The sequence below is a fragment of the Ctenopharyngodon idella genome, chromosome 20 (assembly GCF_019924925.1).
Source record: "Ctenopharyngodon idella isolate HZGC_01 chromosome 20, HZGC01, whole genome shotgun sequence".
Taxonomy (NCBI): Eukaryota; Metazoa; Chordata; class Actinopteri; order Cypriniformes; family Xenocyprididae; genus Ctenopharyngodon; species Ctenopharyngodon idella.
The window spans coordinates 19,632,745-19,658,763 of NC_067239.1; the positions used below are offsets into that span (position 1 = coordinate 19,632,745).

At 35.9% G+C, this 26,019-nt stretch overlaps 3 protein-coding genes across 10 annotated transcripts in view; 1 reads left to right on the plus strand and 2 right to left on the minus strand.

The window, feature by feature from the left end:
• Positions 1 to 87: 87 nt before the first annotated feature.
• On the minus strand, positions 88 to 10,461 carry chrm5b (cholinergic receptor, muscarinic 5b). Its single transcript, XM_051874155.1, has 2 exons — positions 10,189 to 10,461; positions 88 to 3,128 (listed from the first exon to the last, which is right to left on the minus strand). The coding sequence occupies exon 2, from the start codon at positions 3,048 to 3,050 to the stop codon at positions 1,527 to 1,529; it is 1,524 nt and encodes a 507-aa protein (XP_051730115.1). The 5' UTR covers positions 3,051 to 3,128; positions 10,189 to 10,461; the 3' UTR covers positions 88 to 1,526.
• aven (apoptosis, caspase activation inhibitor) lies at positions 4,246 to 24,333 on the plus strand. The gene is made up of 6 exons (XM_051874156.1): positions 4,246 to 4,521; positions 4,967 to 5,144; positions 22,821 to 22,891; positions 22,984 to 23,079; positions 23,164 to 23,449; positions 23,906 to 24,333. The coding sequence occupies exons 1-6, from the start codon at positions 4,297 to 4,299 to the stop codon at positions 24,043 to 24,045; spliced, it is 996 nt and encodes a 331-aa protein (XP_051730116.1). The 5' UTR covers positions 4,246 to 4,296; the 3' UTR covers positions 24,046 to 24,333.
• Positions 24,297 to 26,019, minus strand: part of ryr3 (ryanodine receptor 3) — a 101,038-nt gene continuing 99,315 nt past the window's right edge. For all 8 annotated transcript variants that reach the window (XM_051874141.1, XM_051874139.1, XM_051874136.1 and 5 more), the window contains one exon: positions 24,297 to 25,459. In XM_051874141.1, the coding sequence (XP_051730101.1) occupies positions 25,364 to 25,459 (96 nt within the window). In that variant the 3' untranslated portion in view covers positions 24,297 to 25,363. The remainder of the gene's footprint in view (positions 25,460 to 26,019) is intronic.

Sequence of the window (26,019 nt, forward strand, 5' to 3'; positions counted from 1 at the left end):
ATATTTTTTGTGTGCAAAAAAACAAAATAACTTTATTCAACAATATCTAGTGATGGGCGATTTTAAAACACTGCTTCATGAAGCTTTGAAGCTTTATGAATCTTTTGTTTCAAATCAGTGGTTCGGAGCAGGTATCAAACTGCCAAAGTCACGTGATTTCAGTAAACGAGGCTTCGTTTTGTCATAAGTGTTTCGAAACGTTTCAAAATTGTAATGGTTCACGTGACTTTGGCAGTTTGATACACGCTCCAAACCACTGATTCGAAATAAAAGATTCATAAAGCTTTGAAGCTTCATGAAGCAGTGTTTTGAAATCTCCCATCACTAGATGTTATTGAATAAGGTCGTTGTTTTGTTTTTTTGGCACACAAAAAGTATTCTCGTTGCTTCGTAACATTATGGTTGCATCACTGTAGTCACATGAACTGTTTTAAATGTGTCTTTAGTAGCTTTCTGGGCATTGAAAGTGTTAATTATCTTGCTGTCAATGGAGGCTTCACTGAGCCATCGGATTTTATCAAAAATATCTTAATTTATGTTCCGAAGATGAACGAAGGTCTTACGGGTGTGGAACGACATGAGGGTGAGTAATTAATGACAGATTTTTCATTTTTGGGTGAACTAACCCTTTAATATGAGCCACTGCACATTGGGATTATATGGGTGATGTTGTAGAAATGTTTCACATGATGTACAGTTGGAATCTCTGCAATATCATGGATATTACATCCAGAGTGAAGCTACAATCTTTTGTGTGTATCTCTACTGTCTCTCTACAGAAGTGAAGTTTGCCAGCTCCAAAATCTAAAGATTCATATCTAACACTGTCCAGTTCTGCAAACATAATACAACAACATTGCTTTGCACACCAGATACATTTCTATGCATGCAGTGTCACTGACATGACCAAGGCGTACAATACGTAATATTTCAAATCATTCTATCGCAAAAAGTTAACCATGTAATAAACACTTTATGTTTTTGGTATCTATAATAATTTAAAAATTCACAGTCTATATCTTTATGTTCTGTCCTCACCATCCCTAGCCTTTAGACATTACACAATAAACATGTTAAATTATGAAAAAACAATATAAAAAAGATTAGAAGCTAAAATAAATATTAATAAATCATATTTTTAAACAGTATGTACACAAAAAACATGGCCAAGAATATGAAAAGGAGTAATAAAGGAAAATGACAGTAGCTGCGTCTCATTTCGAAGGCTGCATCCTCTGGACGTCGCATTTGAAGGCTGCATACGTCATCGAGGTGGTCTCATTTAAGAAAAGTAACCATTAGATTGCAAGGTAAGAAAGAAATTACAGTATTTTACACCTCATGAGAAAAAACAGTCAGTTTTATTACGGTTACTTTTTTTAAATAAGACATCCTTGAAGACATATACAGCCTTCAAATGCGACCTCCAGAGAACGCAGCCTCCGAAATGAGACGCAGCTACTGTATGCACAGCATAAACTAAAATTAATTTAATGTTAGCCATCTCTGTTGTGTTTCTTCAGTATTTAATGGTTTTGACCTGACCAGTACAGTTTCTCCTCTCCTCTGTTTTTCTTCCATTTGCAGAGGACTAACATCCAAAAGGTCTTCTGGAAGGTCTTGTTGCATAGGGCATAACACATAGGGTTGATGGTGCTGTTGACATAGCAGAGCCAGTAGCCCAGATGCCAGAGGGACACTGGGATGCATTTAGAACAGAAGGTGGAGATGAGCACCATGATGTTGTACGGGGTCCAGGTGAGGAGGAAAGCCAGAAGGATGGCACTGAGAGTCTGTGCAGCCTTCTTCTCCTTGATAAGGACCATTCGTTTACGCTTGGTCATCTGGATCTTCAAGTTTGGATCTTCTGGTTTGGTTGAAGACGACGTGGATGAAGGAGCCTGTGGCTCTGAGGACTGACAATGATCTGAGTTTGTTCTCTCAGTCTCTGTACTACCTTGCAAAGCGCTGATGTCACTAAGGATCGGCTTGAACTTGTATGACATACATTTTTTATTGTTCATCTGGGAGCATTTTGCAAGATCACTTAGATATTTGCTGTCTTCATAACAGTCCAGCTGTCCATTTTTATTAAGTGTCGATTCTTGGTTCTTGAAAGATTCTCGCGGGGTCATCTCAGAGACAGACCGCTCGTCGTCTTCTGAGGATGTATAACTGTTCAAGGTGGTGACCTGGTCAGATTTTGTCCACAAGTCATCAGACTGCATCGTTGTCCTAGTTACGTAACTCTGGTTGGACGAAGACCATGATGCTTGAGTCCCGTCCCTCTTGTTTTTAAAGCTAAAGCATTGTAGTATCGGCTTTCGTGTTTTAGAGTTTTCACGGCTGTCTAGCGATGGGTATCCTTGGAGTTCTGCTAAGTTCTTTGTACGTTTCTCTGTTTCTTTGTAGATTTTGCAATATAAAATTGTCATGATGGATACCGGGACATAAAAGGCCGCTATGGCTGTCCCAAATGTAATTGTGGGTTCTGAGAAAAACTGGATCTGGCATTGGTCAGGACGAACCGTCCTCTCTCCGACAAAGTACTGCCAGCACAGAATGGGTGGAGCCCACAGTATAAACGATATCAACCAGGCCAAGCCAATCATGATGCCTGCACGTTTTGGGGTCCGTTTAGCCCTGTAGGTAAGTGGTCTTGTAATGGAGAAATATCTGTCAAAGCTGATGACCAGCAAGTTCATCACTGATGCATTACTTGCAACATAGTCAATGGCCAACCACAGATCACAAGCTATATTCCCTAAAGACCAGTATCCCATGAGAATGTAGGATGTGTACAGGTTCATGGAGAAAACACCGATAATGAGGTCTGCAAAAGCTAAACTGAGTAAGTAGTAGTTGTTAACAGTCTTAAGTTGGCTGTTGACCTTGAAAGAGAGCATCACCAGAACATTCCCCACTATTGTGATGAGACTCACAACAGCTGACACTGTTGCAATGGTTATGACCTCCAACAGACTGTATGGGGCTGGCAGGACAGCGGAGACATTTCCACTTGCAGTTAAATTTTGAATATCCATGTCCATCCTGTTACTGCTGACAGGTTAGTAAATGCTGGATGAAAGTTGCACTGTATTCTTCATGCTCACTTGGCAATGGATAATCTGAAAACATAAAATAAAGAGACTTTATATTTCAAAAAAACAGAATATTTGTGTGTCACATGAGTGTCTGACACCTAATATAAACAAATCATTTTAATATAGGCCAAACACTTCATAGGATAATTACCAAGTAGCTTCCACACTAAAGCTTTACAATGAAACTTGGGGTTTTCTAAAGCAAGACGTTACAGACAAAGTATTGTTTTTTTTTCATGCACATTTCTTCTTTCAGACTAGTGGAAAGAAAACATCCAAAATACACATTCAAGTGTTATTTTTTTCACACTTTATCTATTTGCATCTGTTGATTTTAATTATAAATACATAAAAAAGGCTGTTTTCAAAAAAATTGTCTTTTTTTGTCATGTGCTGAGATGTACTTACATACACCAAACATTCTAGATTTCTGTTCTGGAAATGTATACAAATAAGAGCATACTTAATTACATAATGCCTATTTAAATTTGCATAGGCCTATTTAAACATAGCATTTCATAAATAATGTAATAAAATGTAAATGTATGATAAATATATGATATAATAAAATGTAAATATATATATATATATAATGTAATATATAACATTGTCTTAATGTAATGTGATTAATCAACTGGGGAAGTATTGTGATGTTAATTAAATTTTACCCTATTCACCTGTTGTATTGCCTTAAATTGCAATAAAGAACATAATAATAACAGTATGCATCGCAATATCCTAAACGACTGTGGCAAGATTTCATCCTTCAAAATATAATAACTGTAATATACATTCCTTTTATATACCTTTTATTTATGATTGTATTGATATTTAATTGTTGACATTTAGGTTTTGACTTTTAATAAAGTAGCAAATACAGTATTATATGCAAAGGAGTGACAGGACTGCAAGGGAGCACCCGGTCAGATCTAACATGCCCCTTAAAAGAGCTTGTTTCACCCCTGGTCCTACAACATTTGATACTATTGATATTCATAATGTTTTTCCCGAGTTCGACCAGCTTAAATTTGTATTTGATGCACGTTTGCGAAGTAAAAATGATTATAGGCGGAACTAGTTGAATGGGCGGAACGTTTCTCCATTGAAGAGGAGGGTTCTTTTTAAATGTAACAACTGTTGTGGTGTTACATGATTACAGCCTCGGTATTAGGTCTAAGTTTCATATTCAGTTATGGAAGCTAGACATAGTCGGGGACGTGGTGGTTATTGGAAAAGAGGAGGTGGAGGAGGAGGTGGAGGTGGAGGTGGAGATGGAGGTAACGCTGACACTGGCAGTTCGGGAGAGCACAGGGGTCGCGGAAGAGGGGGCCACCATCGTGGAAGAGGCAAACGGGATCATCGTAGAGGAAGAGGACGCGATTATGGACCTCCTGCAGACTTTAGAGAGTTTCGACGAGTGAGTGTCACCCATAATAAAACAATCACCATGACAACCATAGTTTCTGCCGAAATACAAAGTTACAGTTACTACTTAATGCCATAATTACAGTAATTATTATTAAAACAAATCTCTGGCTACTTGATATTAGACACGGATGTCATAAATATTAAATATGTGAAAATAAAATAACGTCACAAGCATTAAGAGAGTCACTGTTTGAATAAGATTAATGGAAAAATAATTATAAACTTAATTTATGGTATTTCTGTATTAACATTATTACTGTACTATAATGTGTTGGCGATGGTTACTATGGTAATTTTTTAAAATAGTTTTATTAGTTTATTAGAAACCAAACCAATTTAGCATCAGTAACCATTCAAAACTTCTTAGTCGGTCATGTGTGTGTAAGTATTAATTTTATGCATTGTGTCACGCTTGCTCACTGTCATCCTTTCAGAATCAAGATGACCATGACAACAAAGAAAATATTGAGGAAGTGGAGGAGGACAACACTTTCTCTAGACGAAAGCTTGAGCCCAACTGGGACCGTTATAAGGAATCTGAGAAAGAGGAAATTAATGAAGATGTTCCTACACAAAGAGGCACCGACTATCATGTCCTCCTCACTTCAGCTGGTAAGACATACTACCCACTTAAATCTGTGTCATATTTCCCCTGTGCCTCTGATACAGCTCATGCAGGCAGGAAATCAAAACCAAAATTAATGTAGAACAACGATGGTGTTAACCAGCTGTCCTGCTGTGTGCTATTGAGATACTAAAGGCGACGAGAAGGGCAAAGCTCTATTTCTGTTGCACGGTTGGAACTGATTAATGAAGGACTGAGGACTCATCTCCTGAGCAACAGTTTTTGCCATGTTTACAAATAACACAGTGAGCAACCATTACCACTCACAGTTTATTTTATGCTGCCTGAATGAGAAATCTGGGGTTAGTAAGATTTTTTTTTTTTTAATTACTACTTTTTCTGGCATGGATGCCATAAATGCAATAAATTTATCAAAATTGGCAGTAAAGACATTTGTAATGTTACAAAAGATTTCTATTTTCTATTTAAATGCTGTTCTATTGAACTTTTATTTATCAAAGAATCCTGAAAAAATATCAAGTGTCCACAAAAATATTAAGCATATTAAGTTTTCAACATTAATATTAATAAGAAATGTTTCTTGAGCACCAAATCAGCATATTAGAATGATTTCTGAAGGATCATGTGACACTGAAGACTGTGGTAATGATGCTGAAAATTGAAAAGCCTTGGTGAGCATAAGAGACTTCTTTCAAAAACATTAAAGTCTTACTGACCCCAAACTTTTCAACGATAGTGTAAGCAAGTTAAAACATGGAGATTGATGTAATGGGTTTTCAGGAAATGCCCATAGCCAAAGCAATACGCGATTTGATGTGCTGCCCACTTCCTGTATTTATGTCAGTGAATGCAGAGATTGTACGTTATGTTCAAGGGCAAGTCGTTAACACAACAGTCTAATTATTCAAAACGAACCATTACAGAGGCGTTTGTACCTCAAATTTAATGAGCCTAAATCCTTCATAAGTGCAGAATAAGTTTCCATTATGCTGTTCTCTTGAGGAAATTTTCTTTGCTTAATTTGCCTCTCATTTCCCTAATCTGCTTCCTCAAAAGCCACATTGATATTCATGAGATATATTTGTGTCATCTAATTTTACGACAGTGAAGTACTGCAGGATTGCACTGCCTCTTGTGGTACTGCAAAAGACAGACTATTTATCTCTTGTGCATATCTGTGCAAACTTCCTTACTAGGAAATGTCATTTGTTAGTTGCAATCTGTTTCTGTTTGTTGTGGCCGAAAGTTGTACTCCAAACGAAATTGGAGCACTTAATCTGTTTTGTTGCTCTCTATTTTTTCCTCTGTTGTTCCCTGCACATTTATGATTAGTCATCAGAGGTTCAAACTCGCTGATCCCTGTGAATGTGGGTGGAATTTGTATCTGTTCTCCAGAATGAATATTGTATCCATGACTTCAGGAATTGTGTAGGACAGCTTTTCCATCATGATGTGGTTGTACAGCACCATTTGTTTGTCATATGACAACAACAAAAGAAATGGTTCAGTGCTTTAACTGACTGCTTTGATGAAGAATCTTCTTTTCTGTCATTTAACCGTTAAAAAAAAAAACTCTTTACATGTTTTGTTTGATAAGAAATATAAATATGGTCACACCTCTTGGTCAAATATTGCAATATAATGACTTCAGCCAAGTTATAAATAGAAAGATGGCTGTTCCGGTTTGTTCAGCTCCACATGTCTTTCAAAGTTGCCTGACCTCCCCTGCAATACTCAACTTGCTGTCCTTTATCTCATTATGATTCTGCCAGCAGGCCCTGATTAGTGTGTGTGGTGGTAACGGACTGATTAGGTACCAAATGAGTGTAATTCAGCTTTCACCAGGGAGTGGAAAAAAGTGGAGGAACACCCTACAATTACCCTTGAGCTTTCTCACAAATGATCAAAATCATAACTTAATCTGGATTCTTTAAAGGGGTTAGTTTGCCCAAAATTAAAATTGTGTCATTATTTAGTCACCTTAAAAGTTCTACAGGTTTGGAACTACATGGGAGAGAGTAAATGACAACATTTTCATTTCTTAGGGTGTTTTCACACTTGGTCCTTTTCAAACTGAACCAAGACCATCTCGGGAGGTGGTTTGAGTACGGTTCACTAAAAATGTCCATTGTGAACACAAATCAGTCCGGGCTCACTTGATTTTTCCATTTGCAAATTCCATTGTAGTTTGGTCATCAGATGCCTCCGTACAAATCAGATGTTCATCATGGTTGCTTCTTCTGGCAGATCTCTACAAATTATTCATTCACAATGTACATTTGTTCATTGTAATTTAAACCACTTCCAATTTACTGTAGAGACGTGGCAGTTTCAAATTTTTGATATTTTCGAGCGCACACACTTAGCACATGCACGGAAAGCCAGCTGTCAGCGCATGTACTAAACTAAATTCTCTTTAGCGTCTTATTGTGTTTAAAGTGTCAAAAACACACAAGGTTCACATAAACAGTTGGTTTTGTCCTAAGTGAATATAAACATCTGTGAAATAAATTGTGTATGCGTATCAGTATATTGGATCAGTGCATTACTGTAGTTCTTAAAGGGACAGCAGCCTAACATAAGAATCAGTAGAATCAGAACACATTTTATTCATACAGTGATGAATATGCAGTTTTATTTTTTTCATTTGATTATTCCATTTTTTACTTGAATTCTGCTTTAAGGTATACCTACTGTACCTGGAAAATTTAAAGCAGTTTATTTCATTTGCATCTTTCTTTTATTATATTTGTCCTATTGTTTTTTTTTTTTTTTCTTCTATGCTGATGTTATCATTGCTTTCTGCAATAATAAAAAAAAAAAACATGATTCAAGGAAAACAATTTAAAATAAATGTTATTTACAAAGGTGGATGTGTGCAAGAATATGTAGTATCAGAACAAAATTTATATTTTTGTGCAAAAGATAAACAACTTGGAGTTAAGCTCATTCAACAGCATTTGTAGCAATGTTGTTTTACAAAATAATAATAATAATAATAATCTTTAAAAAACAAATATATTGGTTAGTGAGGCACATACAATGTAAGTGAATTGGATCAAATTTTGAAGGCCATGGGGTCAGCCATCAAACATATAACTGGACTAGATCCAAAAAGCAACAGTATGAACACAAAGAAGTCTGAGACCACATTCCTGCTTAAGTGAACCAAAAAGGATCTGAGTCCTCTTTCAGGGACAGGGACAGTGTGAATGTGCAGAGAACTGGGTCCTTTTTCACTTGGTTCACCTCTTGGTCCACTATGGTCACTTTTAACTTTTCAATATCCATAATTCTGTATCCTGTAACTTGCAATTACACAGATTACATTAAAACAGATGAGTTGTCTTCTTCATGACAGCAGGTGCTTGCACCTGTTTGTCACCCACAGGGTAGTTTGTACTCTGTTTAAGTGAAGAAATCCTCATGCTGTTCATAGAAAACTCATTCTGCTTTCTTAACCATTCTTTGACATATACAGTAACACAGGTGTAGCAATATTATGTAATTGAGACAATATTCCATAAGGTTTGATTTGCATTCAACAGCAAGATTGCTGTAATCTGTTGATTTGCACTGATCTATTATGTGTAAGTCAAATTATGGTCCCTAGTAGGCATATCTTTTAGGCTGTCACTAAAGAACACTACATCTGTCAGATAATTGAAAATCTGTTCACCGAGAGCTTCATGCTGTATCAAATCTCTGATGCAATCATTTTTTTGCGCATATTACTGTCACACAGATGGGTAATTTTATTTTGTCTAATCTCACAGCTGATCGAAGATTAATCTGTCAGAACCTCCCAATAACATTTTTAAATTTGAATAGCATCCAGTCCTTATCACTGTAGCGGTTAACTTGTTGCTAGGGCCAGCGTCATAGGACATTGCTTAAGCTTTTTTGTGTCCAGTCGGAACAAACCTGCAACTCGCATTGCTTTGAAAATCCACTATGAGATAAATTTGGTAATAGCTACCTCGTAATACAAGGTAATAACGACCTCCTTCAGATGAAATTGATGTGGAGATCCCCTGTAAAGAGGGCTCAATTTCCCGCTTAAGATGGTTGAATATTTAAACATTTTATAAACACAGCCATATTAGCTTTGCATTGATTTCTAGTTTCGGTAAGGAGTCTGTATTGTCAACACAGCTTAGAATATTGTATTTACAGGGAATGTAACTCTAATAGTGCATACAGATATAATATTAAAGGTATAATATTTATATTTAATGTAATATTTATATTTAATATTAAACACTTTACATAATAATGTTCAATTTGTTAACATTAGTTAATGCATTGAGTACCATGAACAATTTTTTTACAGCCTTTATTCGTCACATTACATTAATAAATGCTGATTTACAACTTGTTTAAGTATATGTAAAAAATAATAATAATAATATTAGATTGATAAATGCTGTAAAAGTATTGTTCATGGTTAGTTTATGATGTAATGTTGTGTAATGTTATCAAATTTAACCTAATTGAAAAGCATATGTTTAATACAGTAAATCATATAGCACATATTAATTTATTTGGTAATTTTACACAGTTTCTATAGGTGGGAGCTTTATTTGGTGTGTAGGTGATCCCCAGCACAAATACTGCTTTTTACTGTCCATTTAAATCAGTTTAGTGGAACTCTGGGATGCCCCTAACATAACATCATTGCAAACAATGTCTGTTAAGGGATAATTAACCTAAAAATTAAAAGTCTGTCATCATTTACTAACCTTTGTCTCCAAACCTGTTCCAAACCTGTATGACTTTATTCCTTATGTGGAACATAAAAGCAACAAAATTAAACCCGACTGACTGTATGGACAAGGCATTTTTTCAAAATATCTGCTTTTGTCTTCCACAGCAGAAAGAAAGTTTTGATAACAACATGTGGGTTAGAACGTGATGAATTATCCCTTTACTTTTTAAACATTGTAATTAAAACATAATTAATTCACTATAATAACAGTCAGTGATATCTGCTGTCTTTAATAATGTTGACCTAATTTGCCCAATACAATAGTAATTACTACATTGACTAATTATGAATTTAGTACTCACTGTTTTCATCTCTCAGTCTTGAACTCCATCTGCAGATCGAGCTCAGTCAGACTGTCACCCATCCCAAACCTTTTCCTCTCTTTGGAACTCTCACCATCACTCTCTGGAATCGAGTGTCTCGATGTTGCTTCTTCATCCAGTTATAAGCCCGTTCTTAATTATATAATCCTCAAAGTTGTAGTAATATGTTCTCCTCTGTTATTGGATGTTCTCAACTTGAGCTCTGTCTCAAGTTGTGACGACCACACCAAAGTCCATTGTTAAGCATCTCCTTTTCTCTCAGTGGTGGAGGATGATAGGGAAATGCTGCTGCTGCTGTTTCTTTGGATGAATATGTGCTGCTGCCTGTGGATGCACTGACAGACACAGATGTAAATGGCTGGGAGGAGGTCATTCCCTCTGGGTTGGGATGCTCGTCATGATTTGGGGCAGTGAACAACAGGCAGACGACGAGAATGGGAGGAGGAAGAGGAGAAGAGCAGGGGGCTGAACTGAAGCAGAAATGAGGGGATGAAGGTTAGACCGTTCATGCTCATGCTGGAGACTGTGGGGGGGTGTGAAAGGGTGGTATGATGCTCACTGAAAAATAATGGAGGCATTAATTACTCTCTTTTGACACAGATAGTGTGGCTGTGAGCAAATAGGTGGGTGGAGAGGATCGGTTATCTACAAATACAGAAGCAAGAGGGTCATTTAATGACTTTTTGTTATGTCTGTATAAGAGCTACTTCAGCTCAAATCAAAGTAAAATGGTCCTCTAAAATATTACAAATTATTAAAGTGCCAGGTGAATTGATTTTTTTTTTTTTTTTTTAATTTATGGATTTTCAATAGTTTTTGAGGTAATGCAGCTGTTTGTCTGATGTTTAACACAAGGTTATCAAAAATCTGTAGTCATTCACGTATGAAAGTTCACCTTACAGTTACAGTTTTAAAGCTGAAGTAAATTTGTTTTTGTTCCACTAGCTTTACCAAACAAAGAAAATAAAGTTCAAATTTCATCTGCCATTGGTTAGCCAAATTAATAGCCCCAAATTCACATCATTGGTTGAGTCAATGCTACTTTGTCGCACTGGAATAATGTATATTTTAATGTTTAAAAAAAATGATGTACTTCAACATTTAGCTGTTCATACATCCTTGACCATTATGATTTTATATATTTATACTACTGATCAAAAGTTTGGGGTCAGTTAGATTTTTGTTTTGAAAGAAATTAATACTTTTATATGCGTTAAATCGGTCAAAAATGACATTAAAAACATTTACAGTGTCACAAAAGATATATGCTGTTCTTTTGAGCTTTCTATTCATCACATTCCACAAAAATGTTAATCAGCACAACTGTTTTTAACATTGATAATAATAAGAAATGTTTCTATAATAATAAGAAATGCTTGTGCAGCAAATCAGCATATTAATGATTTCTTAAGGATCATGTGACACTGAAGACTGGAGTAATGACTGCTGAAAATTCACCTTTGCCACCTCAGGAATAAATTTAAAATATATTAAAATAGAAAATAGTTATTAGAAATTGTAGTACTATTTCACAATATTACTGTTTTTACTATATTTTTGATCAACAAGGTACATATTGGTAAGCATAAAGGACTTCCTTTAAAACATGAAAAAAATCGAACCGACTTTTGAACGGTAGTGTATTTATTTATACATTTATTCATTTATTTTTGCACTTACACTATTTTAAGAGGTTAGCCTTAATTTATAGTTTATATTTAAAAATAGCCTTAATCATATGAAGATGATCCCTCAAATTCTGCTCTCCAGCTGCATGGGTCCAATTAGTTACATCACAGGCCATCAAAGGAAGCCTTGAATGATAAATGGAAAAAAAAAATTCAATGCACAGAGTTACACTGGTAAGAGTGCAGGATGCTCAGGAAATGAGTGACATCGTGCCCTTGCAAGGTGAGTCTGTGTAAGCTTTGTCTGGCCTGGGGATTGAAAACAGATAGACCAATTCAGGGTCATTTCTTTTTACACTTTTTCCTTTTGTCAGCCATCACGTGGTTTTATGCAGTGCCACGGTGGGATGCTGGAGCAGCACGATCTCACATCTTTAAGTCGTACAGTCAGGTTGACAGGAAATGGCTTATGTAAGATAGTGCCATGTAGGGCAGGATTTCCAGGCCTCCAAGTTTATTGATCATAATGAGATCATAATGGAGGATATGAGCCATATCACGTACCCTGGAGGAGGACTAATAATGAAGGGCATAGATATACAGTGACAGCCCCGCTGTGTTCGGCTGCATGTGTATCTGCCCTAACGTAGTATGTCTCCTCTGGGTCTCAGATGGCCAGCAGACACAACTCACGCTACATACTTGTGTTACACTTGACAGTGAGAGCAGCAAATTAATACTAAATGTTGCCTGAATTGCATGACCTTGTTTAGCTGTTGACTGCACTTCTACATGTCTATGCTCCTGCAGAGAAGGAAAGAGATGTTAATGCATTACCAATGACACTGCACCTGTAGGAAACCGTGCCCCCTCCCAACTTGCTTTCCTTTATTTCAGTACCTTGGACCTCCACCTGTGGCCCTGCTACTGGCAGTTTCACCAGCTGGACCCTCCAAAAATGACTGCACCCTGGTGGGCCACAGCTCTCTAGATTGTCTCTCTTTTTATATTGTTGGCAAGCAACAACCTTCTGTATCTTGCACAAACTCAGCCACTGAATTCCAACTACCATAGAACTCTTATTGTTTTTAAGCATGCTGATAAACACATGCTAGATGTGTTTGTTTACATGCACTTTATAAGTTCAGTTTCAGTCAAACCTAAGCATTAATTGATCTTTTTTTTTTTTGTCATATAATCCAGTTTGTTTTTTTGTGACTAATGTGATTGTAGCTTGCCTTCATCCAGCAAGTTTGACCTTTAATCAGACTGCAAGTGGAATCAGCATTGTCCACATGCTTTGAAAGGCAATGGTCATGAATAACATGTTTTTTTTTTTTTTTTTTTTTTAAAGATGGTATTACTTTTTTTCAGCAATATTGATTAAAGGTGACAGTAAAGTCTTTTATAATGTTGCAAAAGATTTCTATTTCAATTGAATGTTCCTTTTGTTCATCAGTGTCCAAAAATATATCACAGTTCATACAAAAATATTAAGCAACACGACTGTTTTCAACATTGATAATATAAAAAGGTTTCTCGAGCACATTAGAATGATTTCTGAAGGAGCACGTGACACTGAAGACTGGAGTAATGATGCTGGACATTCAGCTTCACAGGAATAAATAAAATTTTAAAATACATTACTATAGAAATTAAACAGTTATTTTAAACTGTAATAATATTTCAAAATATTACTGTTTTTACTGTATTTTTGATCAAATAAATGCAGGCTTGGTGAGCATAAGAGACTTCAGAAACATTAAAAAAAATTGGTAACACTTTACTATAAGGTTTCTACTAAGTTAACTACTTTAGTTAACATGAACTAAGAAGAATTAATAATTCTACAGCATTTATTAATCTTAGTTCATGTTAATTTCAACATTTACTAATACATTATTAAAATCAAATTGTATTTGTTAACATGTTATTGTACTGAACTAACATGAATGACTGTATTTTTCTTAACTAACATTAACAAAGATTAATAAATACTAATATATTGTAATATAAATATTAATAAATGTACTGCTCAGTGTTAGTTCATGTTGGTTAATACATTAACTCAGTGGTTCCCAAACTTTTCCTGCTGGGACCCCCTTTTGTAGAGAAAAATATTTTCAAGCCCACCCAATCCCTGACCCCTACCATCTTATGCTCAACAGTAAACACATTAATATTGTTAAATATTTCAATTTAATGTATTTTTTTCTATTTGAATTTTTTTACATATAATTTATTCCTGTGATGGTAAAACTGAATTTTCAGCATCTTCAGTGTCACGTGATCCTTCAGAAATCATTTTAATATGCTGATTTGGTGCTCAAGAAACATTTCTGATTATTATCAATGTTGAAAACAATTGTGCTGCTAAGTAAACTATTTTTTTTCAGGATTCTTTTATGAATATACATGGACCCAAAAAGGCACTCTCAGACATGACCTTGATTGCAAAATTATATATGATTTGAAATATTGTGATTAATATAGTATTGGCGTCTTAACTTGTTCGGCTTCATTACCCACCTTTGTACTGGTGAATCCGAGGGAAAGATATGCCTCGTCATATTTCTTGTCTTCTCACCGCGACGGCCGCGTCGCAACAGTTGATGTCTAGACGCGACAAAGCGAACGTTGCAAATCCATTTGTCCTTTGTGTCGGAGGCCTGGAGTTCGTCAGAAATACGAGGCATCAGATTACCGTAGGGGATTTCAGTATAGTCTTGTATCACCCTGCAGAGGTTTCTTTTGCATAATAATCTGCTAACTGAGCACAATCCCTCACCCTCAGCCTTGCTGCGCCCCCAGTTTTGGAACCACTGCATTACCTAATGTCAACAAATGAGACCTTATTGTAAAGTGTTACCAAAAAATCTTACCCACCCCAAGCCTTTGAACTGTTACTTGCTAAACATACATTGCTATTTTTGATTGATTGGATATCAGTTGTGGACTTTGTTTTCTCTGAATCTGAGCCTAGTTGATTTAATTTAAGTTGAAGTATGCAAAAGGGATGTTAAGTGCCTGCTGAGTGTAATCACACAAATCGTGTTTTTTTTTTTTTTCTAGCACAAACTGCTGTTTTTGGAAGAATGCTGGAGCAATCTTCACTTAAATGCTGAGCACCTGTGCTTTGTGCCTGTGTTTTTGATCACGCACACACTGTGACTGTAGTCCCCTGCATCAAGCATTGGACAGTAATTATGATGTGGGGGTGTGCGTTTGCACCCACACAAAGTATCAGAATGTCATCTCTGTAATAACGTGTAACAGTAACAACCACTCTGTTAATGACTGTGTGCGTCTCTCCTCACACTCACTCTCTTCCCTCTCTGCTGTTGTTACCATAACACCTGTGCGATTTGCATGAGACCACTCATTATTTTAAAGCCATTTTGTATCCTTCAGGCACCTTCATGAATGTTGGGATGAGCAACAGAGGCCACTTGTTTCTAATCATTTCCATATTGGCTTTCTATATCTTTTCATCGGTTCACCATAACTTGTGTTTCCTGTGGCGATTGTTCTTTGTTGTCACATCACTGAAATATGGGAGCTTTTTTCAAACCGTATTTACAGGTTAAAGGTTCAAGTGACACTTTTGCATAAATATGGTTGTGTAATGATAGCTTTTGACTATAAATAGCCTGAATGATCTAATATTTTGTCCCCATTGAATCTGTTTTATAATTCTGCCAGGAAATGGTCCCCTGATTGTCCCTTTGAGTTCATGTATGCCCAGAGATGCATTATTTGGGGCAGTGTTGATATTTGGGGCATGAAGTCCTTTGGTATTTGGTTGGAAGTGGATGTTTTTAATGGGCGCTGTCATTAAAATACCTCAGTTTTTTTTTCTGTAATCTGGATTCTCTGTGGTTGGGAAGTCTATCATAAGAAATGAAAGAGAAATCTTTCAAGATTCGCTTATTCAGATGCAGTGTTTATGTCAGTCTTGAAATTAAATGCAGTCCAACTTAGACCTGGGCAATATAACTAAAAATTTGCACCTCAATACTTTTCCAAATTTTGACTATATTCAATATATATATATAGATATTTTTGCATTGATTGGAAGACCCATCAAATCCGAATTTAAGACATTTTAAGACTTTTTAAAGGACCCGCGGCCACCCTGATACTGTATATATTTTATGTCAGCAAAGATATTGCAATAATATTACTTATAATCAATGCATTGCTCAGTCTATCAAGAATTAGTCTATAATTAGTCTATCTCTTACAATAAATTTTACTGTTTTAAGCAGTATAGGTTTGCTTATTTAATATTTTTAAGTATTAATTTTACATAATTTTTTTTTTTTTTTTGTTAAAAATCTCAGAAAAGCCTAGCCTGCAGTATTATATGACATGCTTTTATTAATTTCTATAAAATATTTTACTCCTCTTAAATATTGACATTGCTTTTTTAGTTGTTTCTGAAGGTGAGCCTCCATTCATCATCATGTTCATCATTGAGAAAACCATTTCCTTTGATCAAGAGTGGTTGATTCATCTCTATGGAAATAAATTACTCTTCTAAATCTCTTATTAAGATGAGCCACAGCTGTCTGTCTGCTAACCTGATGATCAGCTCAGCCCAGCGTCCCAGCTGCAATACAGGCCGCACTTGTAGAAAGTAAACACACACAGACACAATGAAAGTTATGTAACTTGGAGTGGCTTTTATGTTTATATAAAAATGTCAGGAGAATACTGCTGCGCTTGTAGTGAAGTTCAGGTTGTGCAGAGAAAGATGGATTCAGAAAAGCACTCTGGATGACCTCTGCTCTTCGTGGTCCCGTGGAAGAGGCCTTTGTGATTCATCTCTGCCTTTAATTCATTCCAGGGTTTGGGTCATTGTGGCTCAGATGCGCTTTCACCCCTCAAGGACAGATGTCAGTCTACTGAGGAGAGGTTCAGAACTTGTGTATCATTCACTTGAGGTGCACCTCACACTAGGGGTGTAACTATATATCGTGTCACAAACAATATATCGCAATACTGTATTGTATCTGTATTGTGTATAGTTCACCCTAAAATCAAAATTACTGTGTGAGGGGAAAAATTTCAAGTTTACAGAGTTTTAGTGTCAGTACTACATTAAACTACTATATATTATGTTGAATACAATGTATAATAATGCAATGGGGGAATATTTGTGGGTCCAAATAATGTCAAATATCTTAAGATAAAGTAAAAAGTTCTTATTTTAAATATATCTAGTTAATGACAGAGTGCAAACATATACGTCGAAAATAATTCTGTATTTTCAGCTTCAGAGTAATGAATATTTTTGTTCTGGTATCAACATTGACCTGTGCATTGGGTTACCAACACCAAGTCCAAGCCTATTAATTTCCACTCCCAATGTAATACCAAATTTAGCATTTTAATCAACAGTTCATTTTTTGTTAACCTTTTACCGTATGTCTTGGAGTAGTGCAATAATATTGCATCATGAGTTCAGTATCATGATATATATCGAATCGTGACATGAGGGTATCGTTACACCCCTACCTTACACTAGAGTCCTGTTCTCATACACACTACTGCACAGTGGCGGGGCCATAGAGACATATGGGGAGGTTCTTTCTTTCTTTCTTTCTTTCTTTCTTTCTTTCTTTCTTTCTTTCTTTCTTTCTTTCTGTCTTTCTGTCTGTCTTTCTTTCTTTCTGTCTTTCTTTGTCTTTCTGTCTTTTCTAATTGAAAAAAAGTGTTTATATATACACTCATGTGAAAAAGAAAGTACACCCTTTTGAATTCTATGGTTTTACATATCAAGACATAATAAAAAATCATCTGGTCTTTAGCAAGTCTTAAAATGAGATAAATACAACCTCAGATGAACAACAAAACATGACATATTACACTGTGTCATTACTTATTTAACAAATATAAAGCCAAAATGGAGAAGCCATGTGTGACAAACTAAGCACACCCTATGATTTAATTGCTTGTAGAACCACCTTTAACAGCAGTAACTAAAAGTAATCATTTTCTATATGAGTTTATCAGTCTCTCACATCATTGTGGAGGAATTTTTGCCCACTCTTCTTTACAACATTGCTTCGGTTCATTGAGGTTTGTGGGCATCTGTTTATGCACAGCTCTCTTAAAGTCCTGCAACAGCATTTCTAGTTTCTGGTTGAGGTCTGACTTTGACACAGCTGCTATGCTGTGTTTGGTTTTCGCCAAATGTAGCGCTGTGCATTATGACCAAACATCTCCACGTTGGTCTCATCTGTCCAAAGAACATTGTTGCAGAAGTCTTGTGGTTTGTTCAGATGCAACTTTGCAAACCTAAGCCATGTTGCCATGTTCTTTGCAGAGAGAAGAGGATCTCTCCTGGCAACCCTTCCAAACAAGCCATACTTGTTCAGTCTTTTTCTAATTGTACAGTCATGAACTTTAACATTTAACATGAAGCCTATAGAGTCTGAGATGCAGAACCATGCTCTTGTTTTTTTTTTTTTTTTTTTTTTTTGCAGTTTGTATTAGCAGTGCATCTTCTGACCTTGGGGATGAATAGTTTTTGTTAAATAAACCATGACACAGTGCAATATGTCATGTGTTGTTCATCTGAGGTTGTACTTACTTACCTAATTTTAAGACCTGCCAAGGACCAGATGACTTTTTATTATGTCCTGATATGTAAAACCATAGAATTCAAAGGGTGAACTTTCTTTTCATGAGTGTAAATACACACATATTTAAAGAGAAACATGTACATTAAGATATACATTGAAATATTTAGAGATCACAGCCAATTTGAAGAGCTGCTATTTTTGTTATTATTTGATTTCTGATACATTAATTATTTCAAAATAAGAGTTGATTTACCACTTTCTGCACTGTTGAAACCACATGATGAGATTCACAGCTATAGTTCCAGTCATTTCAATTGTGATTTAACTGAATAGATGTGTTTTATTCCCCGTTTCTGGTTTAGGAAGCTCAGACCACTTTATAAACATAATGATTTGAAGGTTACGCAACAGTTTGTTCGGTATCACGATTCACGCTGACTGATCAAAACCGAAAGAAGAGCTCAAACTTTTAATGATCTGAAGGAAAACATTTTTATTTTACACATTTGGCCTCTTTCAGATATCCAAGCAGTGTTCCATTTAAAGATGTGTTTTCAAATGAACCAAGTGTTTGAACTGCACAAAGTCTTTCTTTTCAAGTCTAGACACTAATAGGAAACTTTTGGTGTTCTCATGGCAGCTATGTTGAAGCGTATAGTAAATAACTGTCTTATTGTTTGGATTGTTCAGGCTTGAAATGTTTTAATTGCAATCACCACAGACTGATTTATTTTGATGGTTCAGTTCGTTACAGAGTTGCTTTGTGGTAATTGGCTTAGCAATGATTTGCTCAAGAGCCGTGACGACAAAGCAAATTAGCAGTTTCTTCCAAAGGGCTGTAGCCTCCCTACATTAAGTGCCATTTAATGACTATCAGTGAATGGCCTGTGCTCGGTTTAATAGTGCTGGGCTTGTGGGTCCACAGCGTTTCATGGTCCTCGTGTCATCAGTGTTTTATTGGGGCCCTTGAAAAAGCAAAGAACACTGGCCAGTTTGGGGTTGGCAGGCTGCATACTTGGTGCCACTCTCTGGGAGGAAATGACCTGTACTTGTAGCGTGGCTTCCTGCTCCGCTGCTCTCACTCATTGAGAGAGCGGGTCAGAGGACGCCAACCTGCAGAGAGACACACATCTGCCACTCTGACTTTTTGCCAGTACTGCATCAGAGCTGCTACTGACAACTGCTCTTCCTTTCAAAGCAGCCATTTTTATCTTACTGAGTTCTTTGCTTATTTGTTACTAAAGAGTTATGCACAATATGTCAACTTTTGGTTATTAATTTCATTTGAAAGTGAAAGTGACATGACGTGTAGCCAAGTATGGTGTCCCGTACTTGGAATTTGTGCTCTGCATTTCACCCATCCAAGTGAACACACCCCCAGAGCAGTGGGCAGCCATTTTTTGCTGCAGCGCCCGGGGAGTAATTGGGGGTTAGTTGTCTTGCTCAAGGGCACCTCAGTTGTGGGTAATGAGAGTTGAAGAGCGCGCTGTTCATTCACTTCCCCCACCTATATTTCCTGCCAGTACTGAGACTCAAACCCATGACCTTTGGGTCCTTTGAGTCCAACTCTCTAACCATTAGGCCACAACTGCCCCTGAATGTCTGAACCTGTCCAATGGCATTTTCTTTTTTTAACTTGTTTTGAAAAAAAGACTACAATCATTTGGAAAACTGATTAAGGAAAAGAATTTGTTACATCTAATAAATCACTTGAAATGTGAAAATTTATTTTGTGCAGTCATTTTTATGGAGGCTTGTTTCCACCTCGTAATAAAAAAGTACATTTTTTTCCCCCACAGAATTGTGATATATAAATTTGCAATTGTGAGAAAATAATGTCAGAATTGCAACTTTATTTCTTAGAATTGCAAGTTTAAATCTCACAATTCGGACTTTATATCTCGCAATTGCGAGTTTATATCACAATTCTGAGGAAAAAAAAAGTCATAATTGTGCGAGAACAATTTGCGAGAAAAACAGTCACAATTACCTTTTTTATTTTTTATTCAGTGGCTTCCATAATTTTAACTACATTTTTAAGCATAAATTAAATAAACCATTTGATTATTTATATTTGTCAATTTGAAAAGTTATTTATTAGTTCATGTATTTATATTCTGTTTTGAATCAATAAATTGATTCCTTCATATAATTTTTATATTTAAGTGGCACTCCTTGTCCTTCAAATAAATGAAATGAGCAGTGAGTAAATGATTGGGTAAACTGCTTTTAATTATAGTTAATATATGTATAGAAGACAGTAATTTACCATTACACATAGCAGCGTTCATTTTATTGAACGTGTATAAAAAAATATCACGCATGTAGTCATGCTGTAGTACTGAATATCAGTATTATTACGTGTGCGATATTGCTCAATTATATTGTTTATCAGCCATAACATAAAAATGATTTTTGGCTTTTGGTATCAGCCAACATATTCTATACTAAACTGTATCCATCCATATAATTATTTCTTCAGTTATTCTTGCACTGTTTCACTTTTACAAACAGTGTCTTTACCATAATTAATGCAGCACAGCAATACGTATGTCACATGCAGCTGGTTTGTTATATTGGCTAACCACTCACTACTCGCTCTGATAATGCTACGCTGGCCCTCGCCGCACATGCTGACAGGACATTTGCTCATTGTTATGGCAGCAGTTTCCATGGTGCTGTCACTGCCAGTGAAGGAAACGTGATGAAATTTGCCTGGATGGCTTCTCCTGTCCACAGCTCCAGTCACTCATAACAGCGTTTTCTACACTGATGACATCAACCACTGTGTATTTGGCAGTCTGCTCAGTTTTAGTAGGAATCTGGTTTCCTGTGACGTCAGGTTCTGAGTCACTGGGATGGTGTATAGACAAAATCTTTAGGTGCTGCTTTATCTTTCTAACGGACTTTGCATGGAGCCTTTGGTGCCAGAATGCTCGCTTTTGAAGAAGGATCCCTCTACTTGACCTTGAGACCCTGCACTGTATCATCCCTGTCAGTTTGGCCAACTGCAGTTGGCAAGTGTGTCTTCAGTGAAAGAGTGTTTCTGAGGCGGGACGCCTGCTATTCTTCCTCACCCTGTCTGGGACAGCTGAGCGTGACAGACCCACGGCTTCTTTCTTCAGCTGTCCCAACTTGCTGCCGCCTCAGATTTCACGCTGCTTGTGTCAAGGTGAAAATGACTTGAAAAGATGACATTCGTTCAGCTGCTGCTGTGATGGTGTGCAGTGAACTGAGTGTGCGGAGTTGTTTTTCTTGGCCGTGTCATTATGTCCCAGTTGGAATTGAAAATAAAACAGAAGATATGATTAATAATTGTCTTGTTACAGCAATACAGGGTCTATGAAGATGAGCTGTAGTACAGCAGTTTTTGTTGATGAAAACTATTAAAAATCATTTTCGTTAATCGAAATAAAGCTTAAAATCAAGTACAAATATTATATGGGAAAACTTAAAAAAAAAAAAAAAAAAAAAACTTAGAAATTTTGCCTTGACAACTAAAATAAAATAGGTTTAAATTTGAAGTAAAATTACTAAAACAGAAATAAAAAAAATTAAAGCTAAATAGAAATATTAAAAAAAAAATATATATATATATATATATATATAAAAGCACAAAATAATTACTAAATTATTTAAATACTTAAATACAATCAAAGAATATAAATAATACTAAAATAACACAACTGTACTATTATTTTTAATGAACTGGATCATTTCAATCCTGTTAAATGAATCAACAGAGTGTGCATAATCTATAAAATTATTGCATTATTATAATGTTGATTCTGATTAATGTTGATTATAATGAAGATTCATATAAATGTACTGTCAAATATTAAAGGGATAGTTCACCCAAAAATTTAAATTCTGTCATCATTTACTAACCCTCAGGTTGTTCCAAAGCTGTATAAATTTCTTTGTTCTGCTGAACACGAAGGAATATATTTTAAAGAATGTGGGAAACTGAACAATTCGGGGGCACCATTGACTTCCATAGTATTTTTTTTTTCCTACTATGGAAGTCATTGGTACCCCAAAGCGGCTTGGTTACAAACTTCCTTCAAAATATCTTCCTTTGTGTTCAGCAGAACAAAGAAATGTATACAGGTTTGGAACAACTTGAGGGCGAGTGAATGATGACATAATTTTCATTTTTGGGTGAACTATCCCTTTAATATTTGATAGTAAATATAACAATTTGAGAATTTTGAGTTTGTTGATAATGTAATTTAATCAAAGAATTCAATCCAAGCTTCCTGAAAGTGTTGAAACAAAACAAACACATTAGCTGGCGAATCACATTAGGCAATCTATTTAAGCTCTGGGTGATATACTGTATAAATATAGTTTTTTTTTTTTTAACAATGTATTGCATGTTTATCTGTTTTAGGGGACTCTTTCACACAGTTCAGGTTCTCTGATGAGAAGGACTGGGAGATGGACTCACTGGCAAAAAATCAGGTGCCTGATTCTCAAGTCACTAAATATTATGATTTACTTGTATGTTTTCCAGTGCAGTTATTAAGTTTCTTGTCATGGTTGATTGTTACCAGATTCCAGCTCTTTTTATAGACCTGCCAGCTTTGACTCAGTCACTTCAAGAGCTTCCACTGCACACGAGACTGAACCTGGAGGCTGAGCTTGTTCAGGTAATCTTTTTTTATTATTTTGGAAATACTATGAAATGGTAGTACTAGTGAAGTATGATTTACTAGTGCTTTACTATGTTTCAGGTGACGACTCCTGTTGAACTGCCACCTGCGACAGTCCCTCACAGAACCGACTCGACACTGAAAGCTCCTCAGGTAGGCCGAGAGTCGGGCCCGGGCATTTCCTGCAGTGTAAAGCCTGTTTCAAGTACCACAGCATCACTCGGTGTCTCCACATCCGTCCCTACTGCCACAGATGATGCTGACCAGGAGCTCGACCTTCTCCTCAGCTTGCAGAAACCTGTCACAGAACTTTCTTCATCTGAAGCCCACACTACAACAGATGATGTGTTGAACACCCCAACACAAGGTATTCACATGAATTAGTATATGGTGTTCATTTTTGTTAAACAGTGTTGAGGGTGCTGTAACTAACTAACTAAAAGTAGTAATTTTCAGTAACAAATGAACTAAGTAGTGTTTGGAAATCAGATTAATTTTAGTGAGACATTTTCACACTTCATGTAAATCAGTTCAAGCTGAATTTTGCCGAATTAGATCTTTTTGAGCTACATATGCTCTTTTTTTCACTCTATAAATAATCACACTACTGTTCAAAAGTTTGGGGTCATTAATACATTTTTTTTTTTTTTTTTTTTGAAAAATTAATTCTCACATATTGATAAAAAAAAACAGTAACTTCTGATAACTACTTTAAAAGTTTATCTTGAGTTTAGATTCTGTTGAACTGCTTTATGTTCATCAGTCTTCTAGCTTTGCAAGTTATATATTCAAAGTCGCTTCCTGAACATTATCATCTCTACAGGTTCAGAGGAAGAAGAAAGAAAAGATCAAATGGTTGTTATGAAAGAGACGAAACCAGAAACGGAGACTGAACCTGAACCTACACGGCAGGAAGTGACAGAGGAGGATCTGGAGGACTGGCTGGACAGCATGATCTCTTGACCTGAGAGAAGCACTTTCCTCCCTTCTGACTGACACGGCTGTGGATTAAATCAGCACATGCAGCTTTGCTAATCTGTGTGGACGTGTACATCATACTGTGACACTTCGTGAAGTCTTATAAATAGCCAAGACTAATTCAGGCATGTGGAATATAGAATGCTTCCTCAATATATTACTCATAAAAATACTGATGTAATGCTAACAGTTCTCAGATGCATCATATTCTCACTCCTCATTTGACTCGGATTGCATTCAGATTAAATGCAGCTGTGGCCAGCTGGGATTTATTGCATTGGCTACTTTATTTTCGTTCCCCCTGCTCAAAACAAATGCAAATCACCAAAGCCACTACATACATACAAATGGCCATACAATAGCAGTTTACAGTATTGACTGTTCAATAAATTTGTTAATCATTTTTGTCCTTGAATATAGATTTCCATTGTTTTGCAATCGTACTTCATAAATGATCAGGCAGACACAATTTTAGTTATTTAACCTTAACCAAACACTTTAAAAAAGCAGTGATCATCTTTACTCATGAACCATCAACTTAAGCTACAAAACTACTAACCTAGGTGAGACTGTCAGTGAGAGTCTAAACTCAAATGCAAACTAGCAAAACATACGAGCGGGAACCAAATGTTTGCATAGTCTCTTGTCATAAGGCACTTTTCTGTATGAGAAACATCAAGTGAACTGAAGCAGATGATCTTTATATTTCTCATTCTATCAGTCAGATTACCGTCCTTAAAGGCATTGCACATTCTTCACATTCTTTGTTGTTGTTGTTTGTTTTTAAATCAAACAGGCATAAATTGTGTTTGGCACTCAGAAGGTATTCTTGTGCATATTTGTGTAGACGTTCATTCAACATCAAAAACATACATATGGTAACATCTCATCTCACAAGTTCATGTGCATTTGTGAGTTAAGCAAATGAATTTACCATGTTTTTTTTTTATATATATATATATCAAACATGGCTTGTGTCTTAATTTGGCAATGTGTGCTACATGTATTTTTTTTTTTCTCTCTCTCTCTTTTCTTTTTTTTTTTTTCCTCAATGTTGTATTTGAGTTCACATTTTTGGCTTGATCACAATGATTTCTCGGTATGTTGCTGTCATTTCTGGTGTAGAAACAGCTGAGGTTTTGTTTTTTGATTGGATGAATCAGTGAGCAGCATTTGATAAGAGCTAGTTTAGGATGTTGTGTCCAACCTACATAAGATCCTAAAATCCATTTTTATTGGGAGCTCATGTAGGTTGGAGCATGTGATTTCTTTCATATTTGGACTGAGGGCAACAGTATGTCCTCTAGCCCAGCAGGTCCTCGTATTGCTTCCGGAAACAGTCCCCAGCAGGAAAGAAATCCCAGCACCTCTCCTGATACATCTTCCAAACATACGACTCCTGTAGTAAAAGGATAGAGAAGTAATATGAGAATATCATTTATTAATTATAAGAATATACACTATTGTTCAAATGTTTGGGATTAGTATTTAATTGTGGGAAAAAATACTTTTTATAATGTTCCAAAAAATATAAATATATATATATTTCAAAAAAGTGCAAAACTCAGCTATTCTATTCATCAAAAATCTTGGGGTAAAAAAATCATGGTTTCCATAATAATATATTAAAGGAGCACAACTGTTTTCAACATTGACAATAATAATAAATATTTCTTGTGCAGCAAATCAGCATATTAGAATGATTTCTGAAGGATCATGTGACACTGAAGACTAGAGTAATGATGCTGAAAATTCAGCTTTGCCATCACAGGAATAAATTACATTTTAAAATATATTAAAATAGAAATAATATATTAAATTTTAATCACTAGGACACATTTCTCAATACTTGAGGTCACTTTTCCAAACCTCACAGTTGTCCTATTCAACTTTCAGCTTGGCACAGCAGTTAATTTTACTTTCAAAATGCACTAAAACTACTAAAAAACACTTCTCAAA

Bases quoted from the DNA above. Each gene is read 5' to 3' on its own strand.
- chrm5b (XM_051874155.1), bottom strand. From the start codon at position 3,050: ATGGACATGGATATTCAAAATTTAACTGCAAGTGGAAATGTCTCCGCT.
- aven (XM_051874156.1), top strand. From the start codon at position 4,297: ATGGAAGCTAGACATAGTCGGGGACGTGGTGGTTATTGGAAAAGAGGA. The intron at 4,522-4,966 runs GTGAGTGTCACC...TCATCCTTTCAG, and splicing joins ACTTTAGAGAGTTTCGACGA to AATCAAGATGACCATGACAA. The intron at 23,450-23,905 runs GTATTCACATGA...TCATCTCTACAG, and splicing joins GTTGAACACCCCAACACAAG to GTTCAGAGGAAGAAGAAAGA.